General features: G+C 37.1%; 1 protein-coding gene across 3 annotated transcripts in view; it reads left to right on the top strand.

Annotated features, from left to right (window-relative positions):
* PAIP1 (poly(A) binding protein interacting protein 1) overlaps positions 1-10,256 on the top strand; it is a 29,551-nt gene extending 19,295 nt beyond the window's left edge. For all 3 annotated transcript variants that reach the window (XM_054486919.2, XM_054486917.2, XM_054486916.2), the window contains exons 6-11: positions 431-556; positions 1,735-1,841; positions 2,411-2,528; positions 3,587-3,641; positions 7,487-7,580; positions 9,888-10,256. In XM_054486919.2, the coding sequence (XP_054342894.1) occupies positions 431-556; positions 1,735-1,841; positions 2,411-2,528; positions 3,587-3,641; positions 7,487-7,580; positions 9,888-9,981 (594 nt within the window). In that variant the 3' untranslated portion in view covers positions 9,982-10,256. The remainder of the gene's footprint in view (positions 1-430; positions 557-1,734; positions 1,842-2,410; positions 2,529-3,586; positions 3,642-7,486; positions 7,581-9,887) is intronic.
* Positions 10,257-16,259: the final 6,003 nt, after the last annotated feature.

Here is a 16,259-nt window from a genome sequence, read left to right as displayed (position 1 = left end):
GGGGATGTAAAGATAAAGCTTAGTTCCTACACCTAAAATTCTTCTACACAGTGGTATAAGATACATATACCACTCTGATGCAAAATAGAATATTTTAAAATATTTTAAAAGCAGAATAAAATGCTGTGTGTTCAAAAAAAAAGTGGTAGTTGAACAAACTAAAGAAAGCTTTATGAAGCAGTAACATCAAAGTGGGCTTAAATTATGCTGACTCTGATATTAAATTTTACCCATAGCTTACCAGTTTTATTAGAGGTCTTAGTTACATATAAAGTAATTCTAACAAATTCTGTGAAGATATCAGAGTGTGTTCCTGTGACTTTTGTGATTTAGCTAAAATGCTTATTTTGCCAACACCTTGTTAGGTCATTTATGTATCTGTATTATATTTTGGCATCATTCCTTTTGTTCTTTTTTTTGGTCCCGAAAGATCAAGGGAACAAATGGACAGGTTACAAGAGCAGATATTCTTCAGGTTGGTCTTCGAGAATTGCTGAATGCCCTGTTTTCTAATCCTATGGATGACAATTTAATTTGTGCAGTAAAATTGTTGAAGGTAGGTTTTTTTTTTTAATTTAACTAATTTACCTATTTACTTATGATTTAGAGGAAGGTTAGTCTGTATAGTATACAGATGAATTCAAGATTAAGTTATTACTTTAAGGTAAATATTGACATTTAACTTTTTTCTTGAATATTTTGGAAAAGCGAGATATACTTATTGTTTAATATATGAAGCAAGTTCAGAAGTGAAAAATGGAAGTCCTTTACGCCATTTCTATTTGCAAATTCTGTCTTCCCTTCTTATCTCTGTACATGTGCTCTTATTAAATAAGATCTTACTCTGTTTTGGCTTTTTGTTCTTGTTTTTGCCACCTAATGAAACATCTTAGATTTTTCCATGGCACACAGATTTACCTCTTTCATTGAATAACTTCCTAGTATTCTGTCATATGCATATGCATTGTTTATCCGTTCCATAATATCTATCAGTGTTTACTGATGAATATTTGGATTATCTTCAGTTTAGCCACTGCAGCATTGCTTGTAATCTTTCCTCTTGTCTTTATATGTGCAGATACTTTTGTAGGTTAAATTCTTAAACACGGATTTGGTGGGTCAACGAGCATATGTATTTTACGACAAGTAATGGCTAATTTGCCTTCCAAATGCTGAACCAGAGTATAGCCCCATCAGCAGAATGAGTACATCTCTTCCTACATCCTTATAGTGATGGACATAATCAATCTTGGTTTTTGTTTTGTCAGATGATTTTAAGCATTTCTTCATGTTTATTAGCCATTTGTTTATTATTTTCTATAAATTACCTGTTTAAATCCTTAACTGATTTATTTCCTGATGAAATGCGTGTTTGTGTTTTCTTTTTAATTCAAAGCTTCTATATTTGTTGCATGCTGTATATTTCAAAAAAAGTGACATGTTCATTAAAATCTAATAGCCCATCTTAGTCATACAGGGAATATAACAGTCATTGACATAAAACCCATGATTAAAGTTCTGCTATCTTTTTTTTTTTTTAGTTTCTCTCAGTCAAGAGAAATACAGAGGGCGTAGAGATCACTGACTATTAGATGGTAGACAGAGAATAATTAGGAATATTAAACTTGCTAAATTCATCTCGTTTAGGGAATGCTTGAACTGTTACTGGTATCTTTTTAGAATTTCTATAATACACTGTTGAATTTCTTATTTTACTGACACCTGCTTTTTTAGTTGACAGGATCAGTTTTGGAAGATGCTTGGAAGGAAAAAGGAAAGATGGATATGGAAGAAATTATTCAGAGAATTGAAAACGTTGTCCTAGATGCTAACTGCAGTAGGTAGGAAAAGAAGTAATGTAAATAGCCAGTGCATCTCAATTTCTTGCTTTTTCTTTGGAGATTGTTTTTTAATTTGCTATACTTCAGCAGGGTGAGTTGATGGCTAACGGATATACAAAAATACTTTTCTTTAAAGGAATAATATTTTACCTATAGTTTCTGCTCACTAGACATTTTTGTGATAGATGTGTCAGATATTTTTGCTCAATTACATTTAGAAATTGAAAAAGCTAATTTTCTTATGTTAAGGTATGAATTAAATGAAAAATAAAATCCAGATATTAACTGTCCAACAAATAAAAGTACTACTGTAAGTATAGTAGGACACATAAAAATGTTGTTTGAAGGATAGCCACTGCCTTTAAGGTCCATATAGTCATAGTTACATGGAACATAATTCAAGGCTATTTTTTTTAAATGAATTTATGTCACATAGGAAACGTCTAGAAAGTCAAGGCATCAGATATACCTGTTAAATTAAGGAAATAAAGTTTTGGGAATCTGAGATATTTTAGGGTCTGACAGCCCTTATGGTGGATACACTAACTCATTTTCAACTTTGTCTACAGAGATGTAAAACAGATGCTCTTGAAGCTTGTAGAACTCCGGTCAAGTAACTGGGGTAGAGTCCATGCAACTTCAACATATAGAGAAGCAACACCAGAAAATGATCCTAACTACTTTATGGTATGCCAGTGTTTATATTTTAAGTTTTACTTATTGCTTGAATTCCGTTTTGGAAATTAGAAGAGCTACATAAAGCTGTTGTCAGAATTCAGTGCCTAATAACTGTCTTCACTGGCTTTGAGTGACATGGCAGCCATCAGACTGGGTAAAAAAGAGAAGAGACCTGGAATTCTCCAGTGAAAGGGTGGACTAGAGAAAGATATATCCAATGGCAAGAGAGATTGACAAGGCTTAGACTTAAGTGAGCACAGGGATGCCAGGAAGCAGCTTTTCCAGAGAATTTATAACCAAGGACCTGCATCTCAGACTTTTGCTTTGCATGTTGTAGTAACGAACAATAAAATAAAAATGGTTGGCCGGGTGTGGTGGCTCACACCTGTAATCCCAGCACTTTGGGAGGCCGAGGTGGGCAGATCACCTGAGGTCAGGAGTTCAAGACCAGCCTGACCAACATGGAGAAATCCCATCTCTACTAAAAATACAAAATTAGCTGGGCGTGGCAGTACCTGCCTGTAATCCCAGCTACTCGGGAGGCTGAGGCAGGAGAATTGCTTGAAGCCGGGAGGCAGAGGTTGTGGTGAGCTGAAATCATGCCATTGCACTCCAGCCCAGGCAACAAGAGCACAACTCCGTCTCAGGAAAAAAAAAAAATGGTTACTAGGCCAATGATGCCCTGAAGCTCCTGACATGAACAAACATAAAGCAGCTGTGGAGAAATGTTCCTCCAGCCCTGGTCTTGGAAGTTCTTAAAAGAAATGGTGGGGTTGGAAACCACAGCTAAAAATGCACTGACACTAAATGACAATGCACAACAGAACAGTTCACTGAAAGACAATAGACAGCACCATTAGAACCACAAGAACTTGAGATAATAGAATGGAAATCTGAAAACCATAGACTTTCTCAGTGAAGTGAAAATGGCTACTAGGAAGTTAGGTTCTTTTGCTTGTTCTTGCATTATCAGATGCAGACGAGTGACATCAGCCATGCTTCATTATTGTACTTACAAAAATCAATTCTAAATGATTACATATTTTTATCACTTTGATTCATCCTAGAATGAACCAACATTTTATACATCTGATGGTGTTCCTTTCACTGCAGCTGATCCAGGTATGTTGTCTTACAGTCATTCCCTCCTCCCAGTTGTTTGGTAAAGTAGTAAATTTACAGAAAACCACATCCTCACCAGCACAAATTTGTAACTTTTTGATGTCTTCACATCATTCTAAAATACCAGTGTAATGGTTTGTCTAATATAGAATGGTCTTCATAGTGACCACTTGAAACATTTCAAATGAAAGTCTGATTCCACATATAATGTCTTGTCACTTAACAACAGAGGATGGGAAGAATTCTCAATTAAATGCAACTATTTTAATTTTATATTTCCTCTAACATTTTTTATAATCTTAAATTTTCAGGTGATTAGAATGGAGGGGAAAGATGGTTCTAGTTGACTGCATAGTCAGCAACATATATTAATATGGGTTAATACTTTACTCTAAGAATTACACATTTCATTCATACTTGGTATGTGAGAGTTAATTAAAATCCAAATCTCTGTGCATTTCCTCTTCCAGAAGAGGACCATTTATAGAAAGATTGCCTTAATTGTAATAGATGGAACTATAGAGTGAGGAAGAGAAATTTTTCCCATTTGGTACAAACTGCAACCAGCTTATGGTTGGAATTTTTCCATTTGTTTCCTCTGGATTCCAAGCATTGACTGTCCTGTGTCCCTAGCACAAAGAAGTTTCTTTAGGGCAAGGAAGTAGAATTAAGTTACACACTATGGGCATCTTAAACTTCACTAAATGTTACTAAATTGTTTTCCAGCATGATTATGCCACTTAATCTTCCCATCAGCAGCACTTGAGGGTTCCTGCTCCTCATCTTTGGCAATACTTTTTATTAAACTTAATTTTTGTCCATCAGATTGTATGAAATTCTATCTTGCTGATATTTTATTTCCCTGACAAGTGATATTGAAGTTTTCTTGTTCTTGTTGACCTTTTTGATTTCTTTCTTTGAGAATTGCCTGCTTATACTCTTTGTTCATATTTCTGTTGGATCATTTGTCAGTCTTACTGATTTGTAATTCCTTGTGTAGTCTAGAAAAAAGTGATTCTTAGCTGAGGGTTTCGGTTACCTTCTTTCTCTCAGTATTTGCCTGTCTTTGCATTTTGTTTATAATGTCTTGTCATGTAGAACCTTTGAGTTTTAATGTGAACAAAATTTATCAGTCTTGTTTGTAATTTCTGTGGTTTAAGAAAGTTTTCTTACCACTTCTATTTTCTTCTGAAAATCATCGTTGCTTTTTATTTTTAGGTCTTTAATCTACCAGTGCAATTTTTATATAGGATGATATCATAGGAATTAAGTATCTTTTCCATTGCCTGTTGTCTCAACAATAGGTATTAAGCCATCCTTCCTTTCCTAGTTATAATAAGCCCCCTTCGTTGTATACCATGTAACTCTTCTGTCAAATTGTGTGTCTTATTTCTGTGTTTGTGTGAATCTTTTTTTCTGTTAATCTCTTTCTATGCCAATACTACACTTAAATTATTTTTACCTTACTGTGAATCTTGCTATGTCTGGTAAGACAAATCTTTCCTCTTATTCTTAAAAATTACCTTGATTTATTTTGATTGTTTTTTATTTTGTCTAACCTGTTTAATTGTTTCTAGTACTGTTTGATTTACAGAAATTCAGTTTGGTTTTTCAGTTTCTTTTCAAGGAAAAGAAATACTGTAGACAGCCAGTGGATCTCAGTTTCTTTTTCTTAAGCGTTTTTTAATCTGCTATACTTCATGACAGTAAATGAAATCTTACAGTTTTATAGAAAAATCAAGCTAAATTTTGTTTCTGCATTTTGTTCAAATAATCTTGACCTTTTCTCAGAGTTTCAAGTTATTTTTTCTCATCATTCTAAACATGCTTACTTCTGTTTTACATTTTTGTTTTATCTCTTAATTATAATCCTTCTGTTATTTCTGATCATCACACATAAAATTTTTGCCTTAACTGTCTTAAACTTTTATTTGGAAATGATTTCAAACTTACAGAAAAGTTACAAAAGTAAAATTGTACAAGGAATACCTTTTACCCAGGTGTACTTTTTGTTAACAGTTACTTGCTTTATCATTTGTGCTCTTTCCACACAGTTTTTTTCTTTTTTTTTTTTTTGAGTCAGAGTCTCACTCTGTTACCCAGGCTGGGGTGCAGTGAAGCAACCTCAGCTTACTGCAACCTCCACCTCCTGAGTTCAAGCAATTCTCCTGCCTCAGCCTCCCAAGTAGCTGAGATTACAGGCCTATGCCACCACGCCCGGCTAATTTTGTATTTTTTTTTTATTGAGACAGGGTTTCACCATGTTGGTCAGGCTGGTCTTGACTTCCTGACCTTATCCACACACTTTTTTTTCTTAAACCATTTGAAGTTTCATATTAATATAACCCTGATTCAATGCTTCAGTGCTTTGTCTTTTTTTTTTCTTTTTTTTTTTTAAATGAAAAACACTGTGGCTTGGATTATAGGAACCTCTGTCCAAAATGGTTTTACATTAGCTTCTGCCAGGAGCCACAGAGTAGGTATCACTGACTTGGACAAATTTTTTGTTTTCTTGTCATAGGGGTTCTTTATGTAGGTAGTAGGAATTTGAGGTGCAGGCCCATTGTTAAAAATTCTCTTGGGCACCAATTTCTACAAAGTGCTCTGTCCCTATTCCAAACCCAGGCAGACATGACCAAGCTTCCCTGCTATCTCGCAGGGAAGATAAAACACCACTGAGGTATTTCTTGGTTTTTTTCCTGATTCACCTTTTGTTTAAGATACCAGCCCTTTGAGGGTCCCAGGTTTGTGCAGGTGAGGTTGGGCATGGAGCATGAATTTCATTTTCCTGTTTCACATGGGGCCCAAGACCTTGCTTTCTGACTTTCTGTGGGTTTTAAAATCCAAGCCCCTTAGTTACCGAGACCAACATCATCTGTCAGCCTCCCAGCTGCAGCAGCTGCAGTTTATATATGACTTTCAGTTCCTTCTTCATTTGTGACCTGATGACTTGGTTTTTCTTTTTTGTGAACTTATCCATACATTTAAAAGAATGTCTGTCTTTTTGTAGCAGGAAGATTTTACTGTTAAAACGGTCTCTAAATTGTCAAAATTGGGTATCAAAATGTCCCCAGCCCTTGAAGCTGGAGTTACGGTTTTATACAGACTGACAGTCTTGGAAAAACATGGCTTTTACCCAGTCTAATATAATTGCAAAATTTCTGTTGGCTTCTGTTCATAAGAAACTATAAGGTAACTAGTCTTAATATATACTGATTCATTTTTTTATTCAGAGGTTAGGACTTCATAAAGAAATACTTAACTTAAAAGGTACCCAATAACTCTTCCTAAGACAATTGGCAGATAGCTGTAATATCACCTGTATTACCGTGGAGGACCCAATGAATGGAAAGTTGGCAGAGCTGAAACGTTTACCAGGTAGCTGCCTTCCCCGTCTCTCTGGGAAGAAAGGGAAGGAAGATCCCCCATTGTTAAAACTTTTGGTAGGTTAACCTCATCTGAGGAACAGAGACCAATTGTTGTTACCTGCTTACTTTACCAGATAGCTTTCTTTACTTCCTTGTGGAGGAGTACAGAGGGAGCTGGAAACCAGTAGTATTTGGTTAATATCTTTCCAATGGAAGGACTGTTCTTCCCCAACAGTTATATAACCATTATTTTGTCTCATGGAAAGCAGCAGTAGAGGATGTAAACAGTATACATTGGCTATGAATTTACATCACCTACAGTGGCTTTGATTTCCAACTTATATTTATAGTACTATATGTAATTAAGATTTCTGAGCATGCAGGGGGGCAAAAGTCATAATATTAACATTTGGGGTGATTGGTCATTTCATGCGATATTTTTTCAGTATTTAGTTTTTCTCGTATGTTGTCTTACAGATTACCAAGAGAAATACCAAGAATTACTTGAAAGAGAGGACTTTTTTCCAGATTATGAAGAAAATGGAACAGATTTATCCGGGGCTGGTGATCCGTAAGTTTTCTTTAGTTACTAACTTGGTGAAATTTCTGTGTCTAATTTGTAGATGGAGATTAGACAAAGTAGCTCGTGAAAGAATGGTGTTTGGGGCCAGGCGCAGTGGCTCATGCCTGTAATCCCAACACTTAGGGAGGCTGAGGAGGGCAGATCACTTGAGGCCAGGAGTTCAAGACCAGCCTGGCCAACATGACGAAACCCTGTCACTACTAAAAGTACAAAAATGAGCCAGGATCACAGAATCACAGCTACTCGGGAGGCTGAGGCACGAGAATTGCTTGAACTTGGGAGGCAGAGGTTGCAGTGAGCTGAGATTGTGCCACTGCACTCCAGTTTGGGAGACAGAGCTACATTCTGTCTCAAAAAAAAAAAAAAAAAAAAAGACATTTTGATTTGATGGTGGTATGTGGTAGTGTTTATGTACTAAAAATTTTCAGAAAATTGTATTAACTCACAGACTAGTTCTGAAAAATGTATAGTTGAGGAAAATAACCACTAAAATATAGTCTACTTAAGCATAATTATTTTTTAAAAATAGATTCTATTGTATTTAGACTTTAAGAAGCTCTAAAACTTACTGTAAGATCTTGGGCAACTTCTCCATCTATAAAATAAGAATAGTAGTACCTGTCCTTGAGTCTTTTTTTTTTTCTGAGAACTACATGAGAATACATAAATACTTAGCCTTCCGGCACACAGTAGAAGGCTCAAATCTTAGCTATTAAAGGATAAGTTAAGAGTAAAGAAAACAGATTACTATGTAAAAATGTTTGAACTGATAAGATGTTAATTATAGGACTGTTTATATATCTGTTTCTTCACCTGCTGCTCTTTGTAATTAAAGATCCCTTTAACATATTACTCACTTACCATCAGATTGCACTACATTTTCTTATAGAAGGACCAGGAAATTGTGAGGTTTAGTCCCAATTCTGTTAACAACTTGTGTATATTTGGACAAGCTACTTAGTTTCTTTTCTTCCTAAGTAGGAGATGGGAGGGAATAAATTATATCTTGAACTTATTTTTTTTTTAATATCTCATCTCCTGTGTTGTAGATTTTTTTAAAAAGTGAACCACTTTTATTCTAGTGATATTTTAATTATGGGTCGGTTTGAGATCTAGAAATACAATTGTTGCCATACTTCTATATCCTAGTTTAATAGAAAACAAAAAAATACAGGGATTTAAGGACCCAGGCAGAACTAGGAAAGTTCCATCTACTTGGGTATACCGCTGGAAGATAAAGTTGTTCTTGGCATTGAACTTCAGGTTATCCTCTTAAGTTTATTTGGTAAACATCATATTCTCTTGCCCTAATGAGCTCATGGTTATTTCAACACATGGCCCTGTATTGGAAATGGGGAAGAAGCAGAAAAGGACTCATCAGCAGTTGGTAGGATTGGCAAGATTATTTTTTCATGCTTGTAGGTGGAAGGGATTGGATTATTGGAGGGGTGGGGAAGATGTTGATAAAATCATGTTGTGGAGGAAAAAGGGGTAAGACCTGGAGTCAAATTCTGGCCCTGCCACACACTTAAAATTTTACATTGTTCATTTAACCTTCCAGAGTCTCTTTATTTTCCATCTCCAAAATGAAGATGATCGTAATGCATATCTTTTTAAGATGGCTATGGACATTCAGTAAGAATGTGTAGATTAAATCCTTAATTGACACTTTAAATCTTTCCCCCCATACTTAACTATGGGAAGCCTTGCTTTCCACCATTTTAAACTACCTAATAGTTGGAAAAAAATCTGGAATAGATGATCTCAAAAGTAGCTTCCTATGAAAATCTGATTCCAAATAAATGGGAATGTGACTAAATTGTCATCATGGGAATAACCCAGCAGAAATCATAGCAGGAATAGCACTTTGTTATTAAGTAGACATAAAATATTAGTGCATCATTAGAGATGAATGGCATATTTGAAATTATGGTCTATTAATAGTTATGTTCTAATTGTTGGTAAGGTAAATTTATTAATATCAATCTTGAGCCCCAAGTTTATATGTCAAGCCTTTGATTAACTTTCAAGTTATAGAATTTAACTAATGTCTAAAAGTATGTATATTCTTTACTATAATTTCAGACACAAGGGACTCAGAATCTGTAAAATTTTACTTACCAAATTAAGCATTTGGTTGTCCGAAGACTGCCATTAATGTAATTCTAAAGTTAGGCTTGTGTTCTATTATAACTCAGTCTAGGAAAGTTGTATTACATTATTTTTTTCATGATTTAGCATCTTATTTTCTGAATTGAAAAACCTTACACTTATGAATCATCTTTGCTTTTACAGATACTTGGATGATATTGATGATGAGATGGACCCAGAGATAGAAGAAGCTTATGAAAAGTTTTGTTTGGAATCAGAGCGTAAGCGAAAACAGTAAAGTTAAATTTCAGCGTATCAGTTTTATAAAGCAGTTTAGGTATGGTGATTTAGCAGAACACTGCAAGAAAATGTGTCACACCTATACCAAATTAAGGATGTTGAGTTATGTTACTAATGTATGCAACTTTAATTTTGTTTAACACTATCTGCCAAAATAAACTTTATTCCCTATAACTTAAAATGTGTATATATATATAATAGTTTATTATGTACAGTTAATTCTACTGTTTGGCTGCAATAAAATCGATTTTGAAATAAATGAAATGTTGAAAATTTTGCTAGTTGGTTAGATGCTTATCCTTTAAATTCTACTTTTCTTGAGGGGAAAAAGTCTTCATCTGGAAATACATATTACTGCAAAAATGTAGCATCCTTTTTTAGGTAGGAGTATTATAGCTTTCATTTTAGTTTGACATTTAGCCTCCTAATGAATTTCAAATATGAATCATAATCTTGAAAATCTTTAGCACTAAAGTCTTGGAATATATCAACAACTGACTTACATATGCAGATGCTATTTGATACCAAGGGCTTTTTAAATGTCATGGGGAGGAAAACACCCAGCTTGGTGAACTCCCAGCTAAACAACCAAGACTTCACTGAAGATTTATTCCAATTCTAGAATTGTTCTTTTTTATTTTTGTTTTTTCAACTGACTAACTTCATTACCTTAAAGCCTAGAACATTATTCTGCTTTATTTATATGGCTTTCTCACTTTTATTTTGTAGCATGGGTTGCATCGACTTTTTTACTAGAGAATTTTACTAGATATTTATCATTCAAGTTTTCATCTGCTTTATAATTGATACACCTTGAGGGTCACTTTTCTAATACTTTTACTATAATGTGGTAACACCTCAGCCCTAATAAATAATATTTTTACCTAATGTCAAATCTTTTTCCAGCTAACTAAAAACTATGTACAAAAGGATTGCTTGTAAATATGCATGTAAATAGTTCTGTTAATAACCCACTGTTTTACATTTGGTACATCTGTGTCTGCTAATACAGTTAGCTTTCTCACTTTTCTGCTTGTTTGTTCAGTCTGAATTAAAATTAGACTTTGAAAATAAAGCTTAAATAGTTCTGTTTCCTCTAAATTTTTGAAGTAGCATCTGGTATTTTAAATAATTTGCTGTTGAACTTAAATGACATAATGAATTTACTTAATGGTTTGAAATCAAATCATATTAGAAGATATTTTATTCATTCTCTGAATAAGAATTTAGTAACAAGTCTACCTTGAAAAACTAGCAAACATAAAACATTAAAACTTTAAAATTCCTTCTATAAAGAAAATATGTACGTAATTGTGGTTTTTGGAAGTTGTAGTAGTAAGAAATGTTTTTCAAAATGGCTCCTGTAACATGGCAGCTATTAACATAATCTGCAGTTCTCTAAAGATAGCACTGACTATAAATATTGGAGGGAGAGGAGGTGTAGAGAAGGGGTGGTACATTAGACCAGGGACAAGGAATGCTAACTGCATATACTTGAAACTTCTAGCAGCTGCTCTGTGAATAACCGTCCAGTATTTGTCTACTAGCTCATTGTCACCAACTACTGCTCTACTCACAGTAGCTACCAACAAGATCAATCTGTTCCCGGTATTATGCTTAATTAAAAAAAGCACAGAAATCCGGCATCTTAAAACAATCATTTTATTATGCTCATGGACTCTATGGTTCAGGAACTTGGAGAGGGCACAGTGGGGATGGCTTTTCTCTATTCTATGATGTCTGAGGCCTAGGCAAGGAAAACTAAGGGCCGAGGGTAATTTTAATATCTGAGAGCTATAATCATCTGGATTCATGGTACTGAGATGACTTAAAGCCAAGACTAGATTGGAATTGTTCACCAGAACCATCTACACTTGTCCATGTAGCTTGGACACTCATAGCATGTTGCTTGGATTCTGAAGGGCCATTTCAAAAGACCCAGAAAGCAGCTGCATTTGGAAGTTACACAGCATTAGTTCCATTATATTCTCTTGGTCCTAAGGGAGTCACTAAAACCATATCAGATAGGCCATCAAGGAGCATGTGGCCATATTTTAAAACTGATGGCTTGAGCCTGATGGTCTTTGGTTGACCAGACTTTGCATAATTGACTACACCAGTACATAAAGGAAGAGTTGCCCCCGTCCACAATTGTTGGCCTTTAGGATTGTCATGCCTTAAACAGAAACGTGTCAGTAAGTCTGGAGGAAAGATCATTTTCCAATGAGCAAGGACACAGAGCTGCTAGTAAATATAGTCTTGCGTTCTGGCAAAAAAAAAAAAAAAAACACAAATATTGGTCTTAACCTAGAAGTCATCAACTCTGACCCTCTGTCTTTATGTTGTTAATGCTCTCCAGCCATAGACTACCAGGAACATACTGTACCTGAACATGTTGAGCTTACTGGGTTTTTGTTTTTTGTTTTTTGTTTTGTTTTGAGGCAGAGTATTGTTCTTGTTGCCCACGCTGGAGTGCAGTGGCGTGATCTCAGCTCACCTCAACCTCTGCCTCCCGGGTTCAAGCAATTCTCCTGCCTCAGCCTCCCAAGTAGCTGGGATTACAGGCACGGACCACCATGCCCAGCTAATTTTGTATTTTTAGTAGATACTGAGTTTCTCCATGTTGGCCAGGTTGGCCTCAAACTCCCAACCTCAGATGATCCGCCCACCTCGGCCTCCCAAAGTGCTGGGATTACAGGCGTGAGCCACCTCGCCCGGCCTGAGCTTATCGTTGCAGTAAAGGAGAACATACACCTTGTGGGAGTTGTGGGGTGCATCAGTAAGAGTGTGTTAGAATCTGTGATAGGATTTGGGCTTTGGTTTGGTGATTTGGGGGATGGTCTGAAACTTAAGGTTCACTTTAGGCTGGGTCTTGCCAGAAAGCAAGCTTAATTCTATAATTAGATACTTCATTAAATCTTTAGAGAGGACAGATGCATATGGATTAAGTTGTACTTTAGGGGGAAAAATCATTCACATTTAATGAGTGGAGGATGTTTGGCATGAAAGTAAATTCTAGGACTCAAAGTGGTTCAAACTGAAAAAAAAGCTCCACCACTGTCAAGGGGACAGGCAGATAAAGGCAGCTGCAAAGTTAACATGAAACTGTTAGGTTCTGCAGCAGCTATAAAATGCCATCATGACTCGCTCATGTGACCACTGCTTTGTTGGCTATGACACGCTGAGACCTACTTTGCTATAACCCATCTACTACTGGGGATATCCAGTTGCTAAACTTGCCCTCACCTCATTGCAGCACCAATCCCTAGTTAATTCTCACATCTAATCTTGCTACAGAAATAGCATCCAACCCAGAACTGGTCTCCTTTCCCTTATAGCTTGCTCAGAACCCTACATTGGGAACCCAAACCTTACCAAAGATGGCACCCCCTGCCCTCTTGTGGAATGCACCATGCTTGCTGCTTCTGGTTCCCTTGCTTGCAAATCAATAAATGGTTTTGTCAGAAGACAGGCTTGAGCCTGGTGATGTTTGGTGGACTAGACTTCAGCAGATGTAAATAATTTAAGCTCATGTATGCTGCTGCTCTATTGTGTCAGCCTGGCAAAATACCAGACCTGGATGAACCCAACACTGCTTCTGCATCCTTGCAGCTGGAGGTCATGTTTCTGGTAGGTTTTTATCACTGTAAATTCATGCTCAGCACATTGAGTTAGGCTGTCAGTACTGCCAACAATGTTAATGTTTCTCTTCAATCCTTCTGTAACTATTTCAAACCCTTTTCACTCTAAAGGCCCTTTCACCCCCTAACTGATTACTTCGCAGGAAAAAACAAAACAAAAAACATGATACCCATGTACACAAATGCATCTGCATTCACTTCATCCCTCCTCTTCCTGTACAGGAAGAATCCCTCCTCTTATTAAAGGCCAGTTATTCAACATGTACTGGAATCCTATCTCCTCTCGTTCTCTCATGGAGTATGTTGTTACTTGGTCTGTATTTTTCCTCTCTTTCCCCATTGGCTCTTTGCATGGACTGTTGAACACACCATTCTCATCAGAAGAAATCTGCTTCTCATATTTGTCTCCGACCACAGTCCTATCTCTGCTTCATAGTCAGACTTCTCAAGTGCCTTCCCATGTTTTCCATGTCCTTACCTCCTATTTGCGCTTAAAACCCACTATGGCTCCTGCCCCCACTATATACAGTGGCCCTCACTAGAGTCACCAATGACCTCTATGACACTAAGTCCTGGAGAGACTTCATTCTTAGCTTATCCTGTGGCAATATGTGACATTGTTAAGTGACACTAAAACTGAAAACCTCAGGCTGGGCGCGGTGGCTCACGCCTGTAATCCCAGCACTTTGGGAGGCCGAGGTGGGCGGATCACGAGGTCAGGAGATGGAGACCATCCTGGCTAACACGGTGAAACCCCATCTCTACTAAAAATACAAAAAATTAGCCGGGTGTGGTGGTGGGCGCCTGTAGTCCCAGCTACTCAGGAAGCTGAGGCAGGAGAATGGCGTGAACCCGGGAGGCAGAGCTTGTAGTGAGCCCAGACTGCACCACTGCACTCCAGCCTGGGTGACAGAGTAAGACTCTGTCTCAAAAAAAAAAAAAAAAAAGAAAAAGAAAACCTCTAGGCATTTAGGACACAGTTAACTTGCTTTCCATCTTCATGCTGTTCCTCCTCAATGTTTTTGTGGGCTTCTCTTCCTTTACCTAATCTGTACATACTACCGTTCTTCAAAGTTCAGTCCTAAACATTCTTTTCTCATGTCACAATATTCTTGGACTATTTCATCCTCTCCTGTAGCTTCAGTTAGCAGCTATCAGCCAGTGACCTCCAGATTTGTTTCTATCTCCTGATTGCAGACCTTTACTAATTTACCATTTCGATCAGGTGGACTAACAAAATTTAAATCATGCTATCACCAAATTTGCTCTTCCTCTTAACATCCCACCTCTTATCAGTAGCACTGCCACCTATCCACTTGTCCCAACCAGAAACCCTGGCATTGCCTATGACTCCTACCCCTCCCTTAGCCCCAGGTTCAACCACCACCAAGTATACAGTCAATCTCCTAAATATTTCTTGGAGCTGTGCTCATCATCTTCACTGCCCAGGTCCTGCATCCGAGCTGCCATGATCTCTACTGTTGCTTTTTCAAAAACCTTCTACTGAGCTATCCACATCAACCTTGCATCCTATAATCCTTTCTCCACTTAGCAGTTCCAAGAATCTTTCTAATGTACAAACAGCGTCACAAAACTCCGTAGTAGATAGGATTTCTATATAGGAGGTTCTTAGAAGGTAAAAGGTGGGGGTGGGACAGGACCTAAGTTAGCATTATATAATACAAACTGATGTTACAGGTCAATGAAAATGTGATCTTCTGAGGATGCCTTTATTTACACTTCATGTAAGATTGATATCAATTTGCATATCAGCCTTTATTAAATAGAGGTAAATTAGGGGTTTAGGTTGCCCCCCATCCTGTGGTGCTGCCACGTTTGCTTAAACACCTTGTTTTCTGTTTTTTTATTTGTTTTTTTTTTTTTGAGATGGAGTCTTGCTCTGTTGTTCAGGCTGGAGTGCAGTGGCACGATCTTGGCTCACTGCAACCTCCCCCTCCCAGGTTCAAGCAATTCTCCTGCCTCAGCCTCCTGAGTCGCTGGGATTACAGGTGCCTGCCACCATGCTCAGCTAATTTTTGTATTTTTAGTAGAGATGGGGTTTCACCATGTTGGCCAGGCTGGTCTGGAACTACTGACCTCAGGTGGTCCGCCTCCTTTGGCCTCCCAAAGTGCTGGGATTACAGATGGGAGCCACCATGACTGGCCTACTTAAACACCTTGTAATAAACAATTATACCTCAATAAAGCTATTTAAAACACACACACACACACACACACAACTTGGCCAAAAATAGAGACCTCTTTTTTTCCTAATTTGGTGTCAGAGAATATAAATCTTGAGTCCACAAATCCCTAATGTTCTGTACTCTGCCTGCCTACCTCTATATCCCACTCCAGGATTCCCTCCCCTTCAGGCCTCTTTCCTCCCTAATCATGCTTAAACCACATTTGCTTTATTTCAGTCCTTTTAAAGGGAAAGCTCTTTCCCTTGGGCCTCACAGCCTTAACACAGGGACCTTAACCTCTGCTTGAAATACTTTTCCCCCTACTTTACCTGGCTAACATGTACTTAAATTTCAAACTTCAGTGGAAATATTTTCTCATCTTAGGTTAAATCTGCTCATTACAGGTATACCATGGAGATATTGCTAGTTCCGTTCCAGACTACCACAAT

The sequence above is a fragment of the Pongo pygmaeus genome, chromosome 4 (assembly GCF_028885625.2).
Source record: "Pongo pygmaeus isolate AG05252 chromosome 4, NHGRI_mPonPyg2-v2.0_pri, whole genome shotgun sequence".
NCBI lineage: Eukaryota > Metazoa > Chordata > Mammalia > Primates > Hominidae > Pongo > Pongo pygmaeus.
The sequence above is the reverse complement of the archived record's forward strand: the minus strand, read 5'-3'. Positions and strand labels throughout refer to the sequence as shown.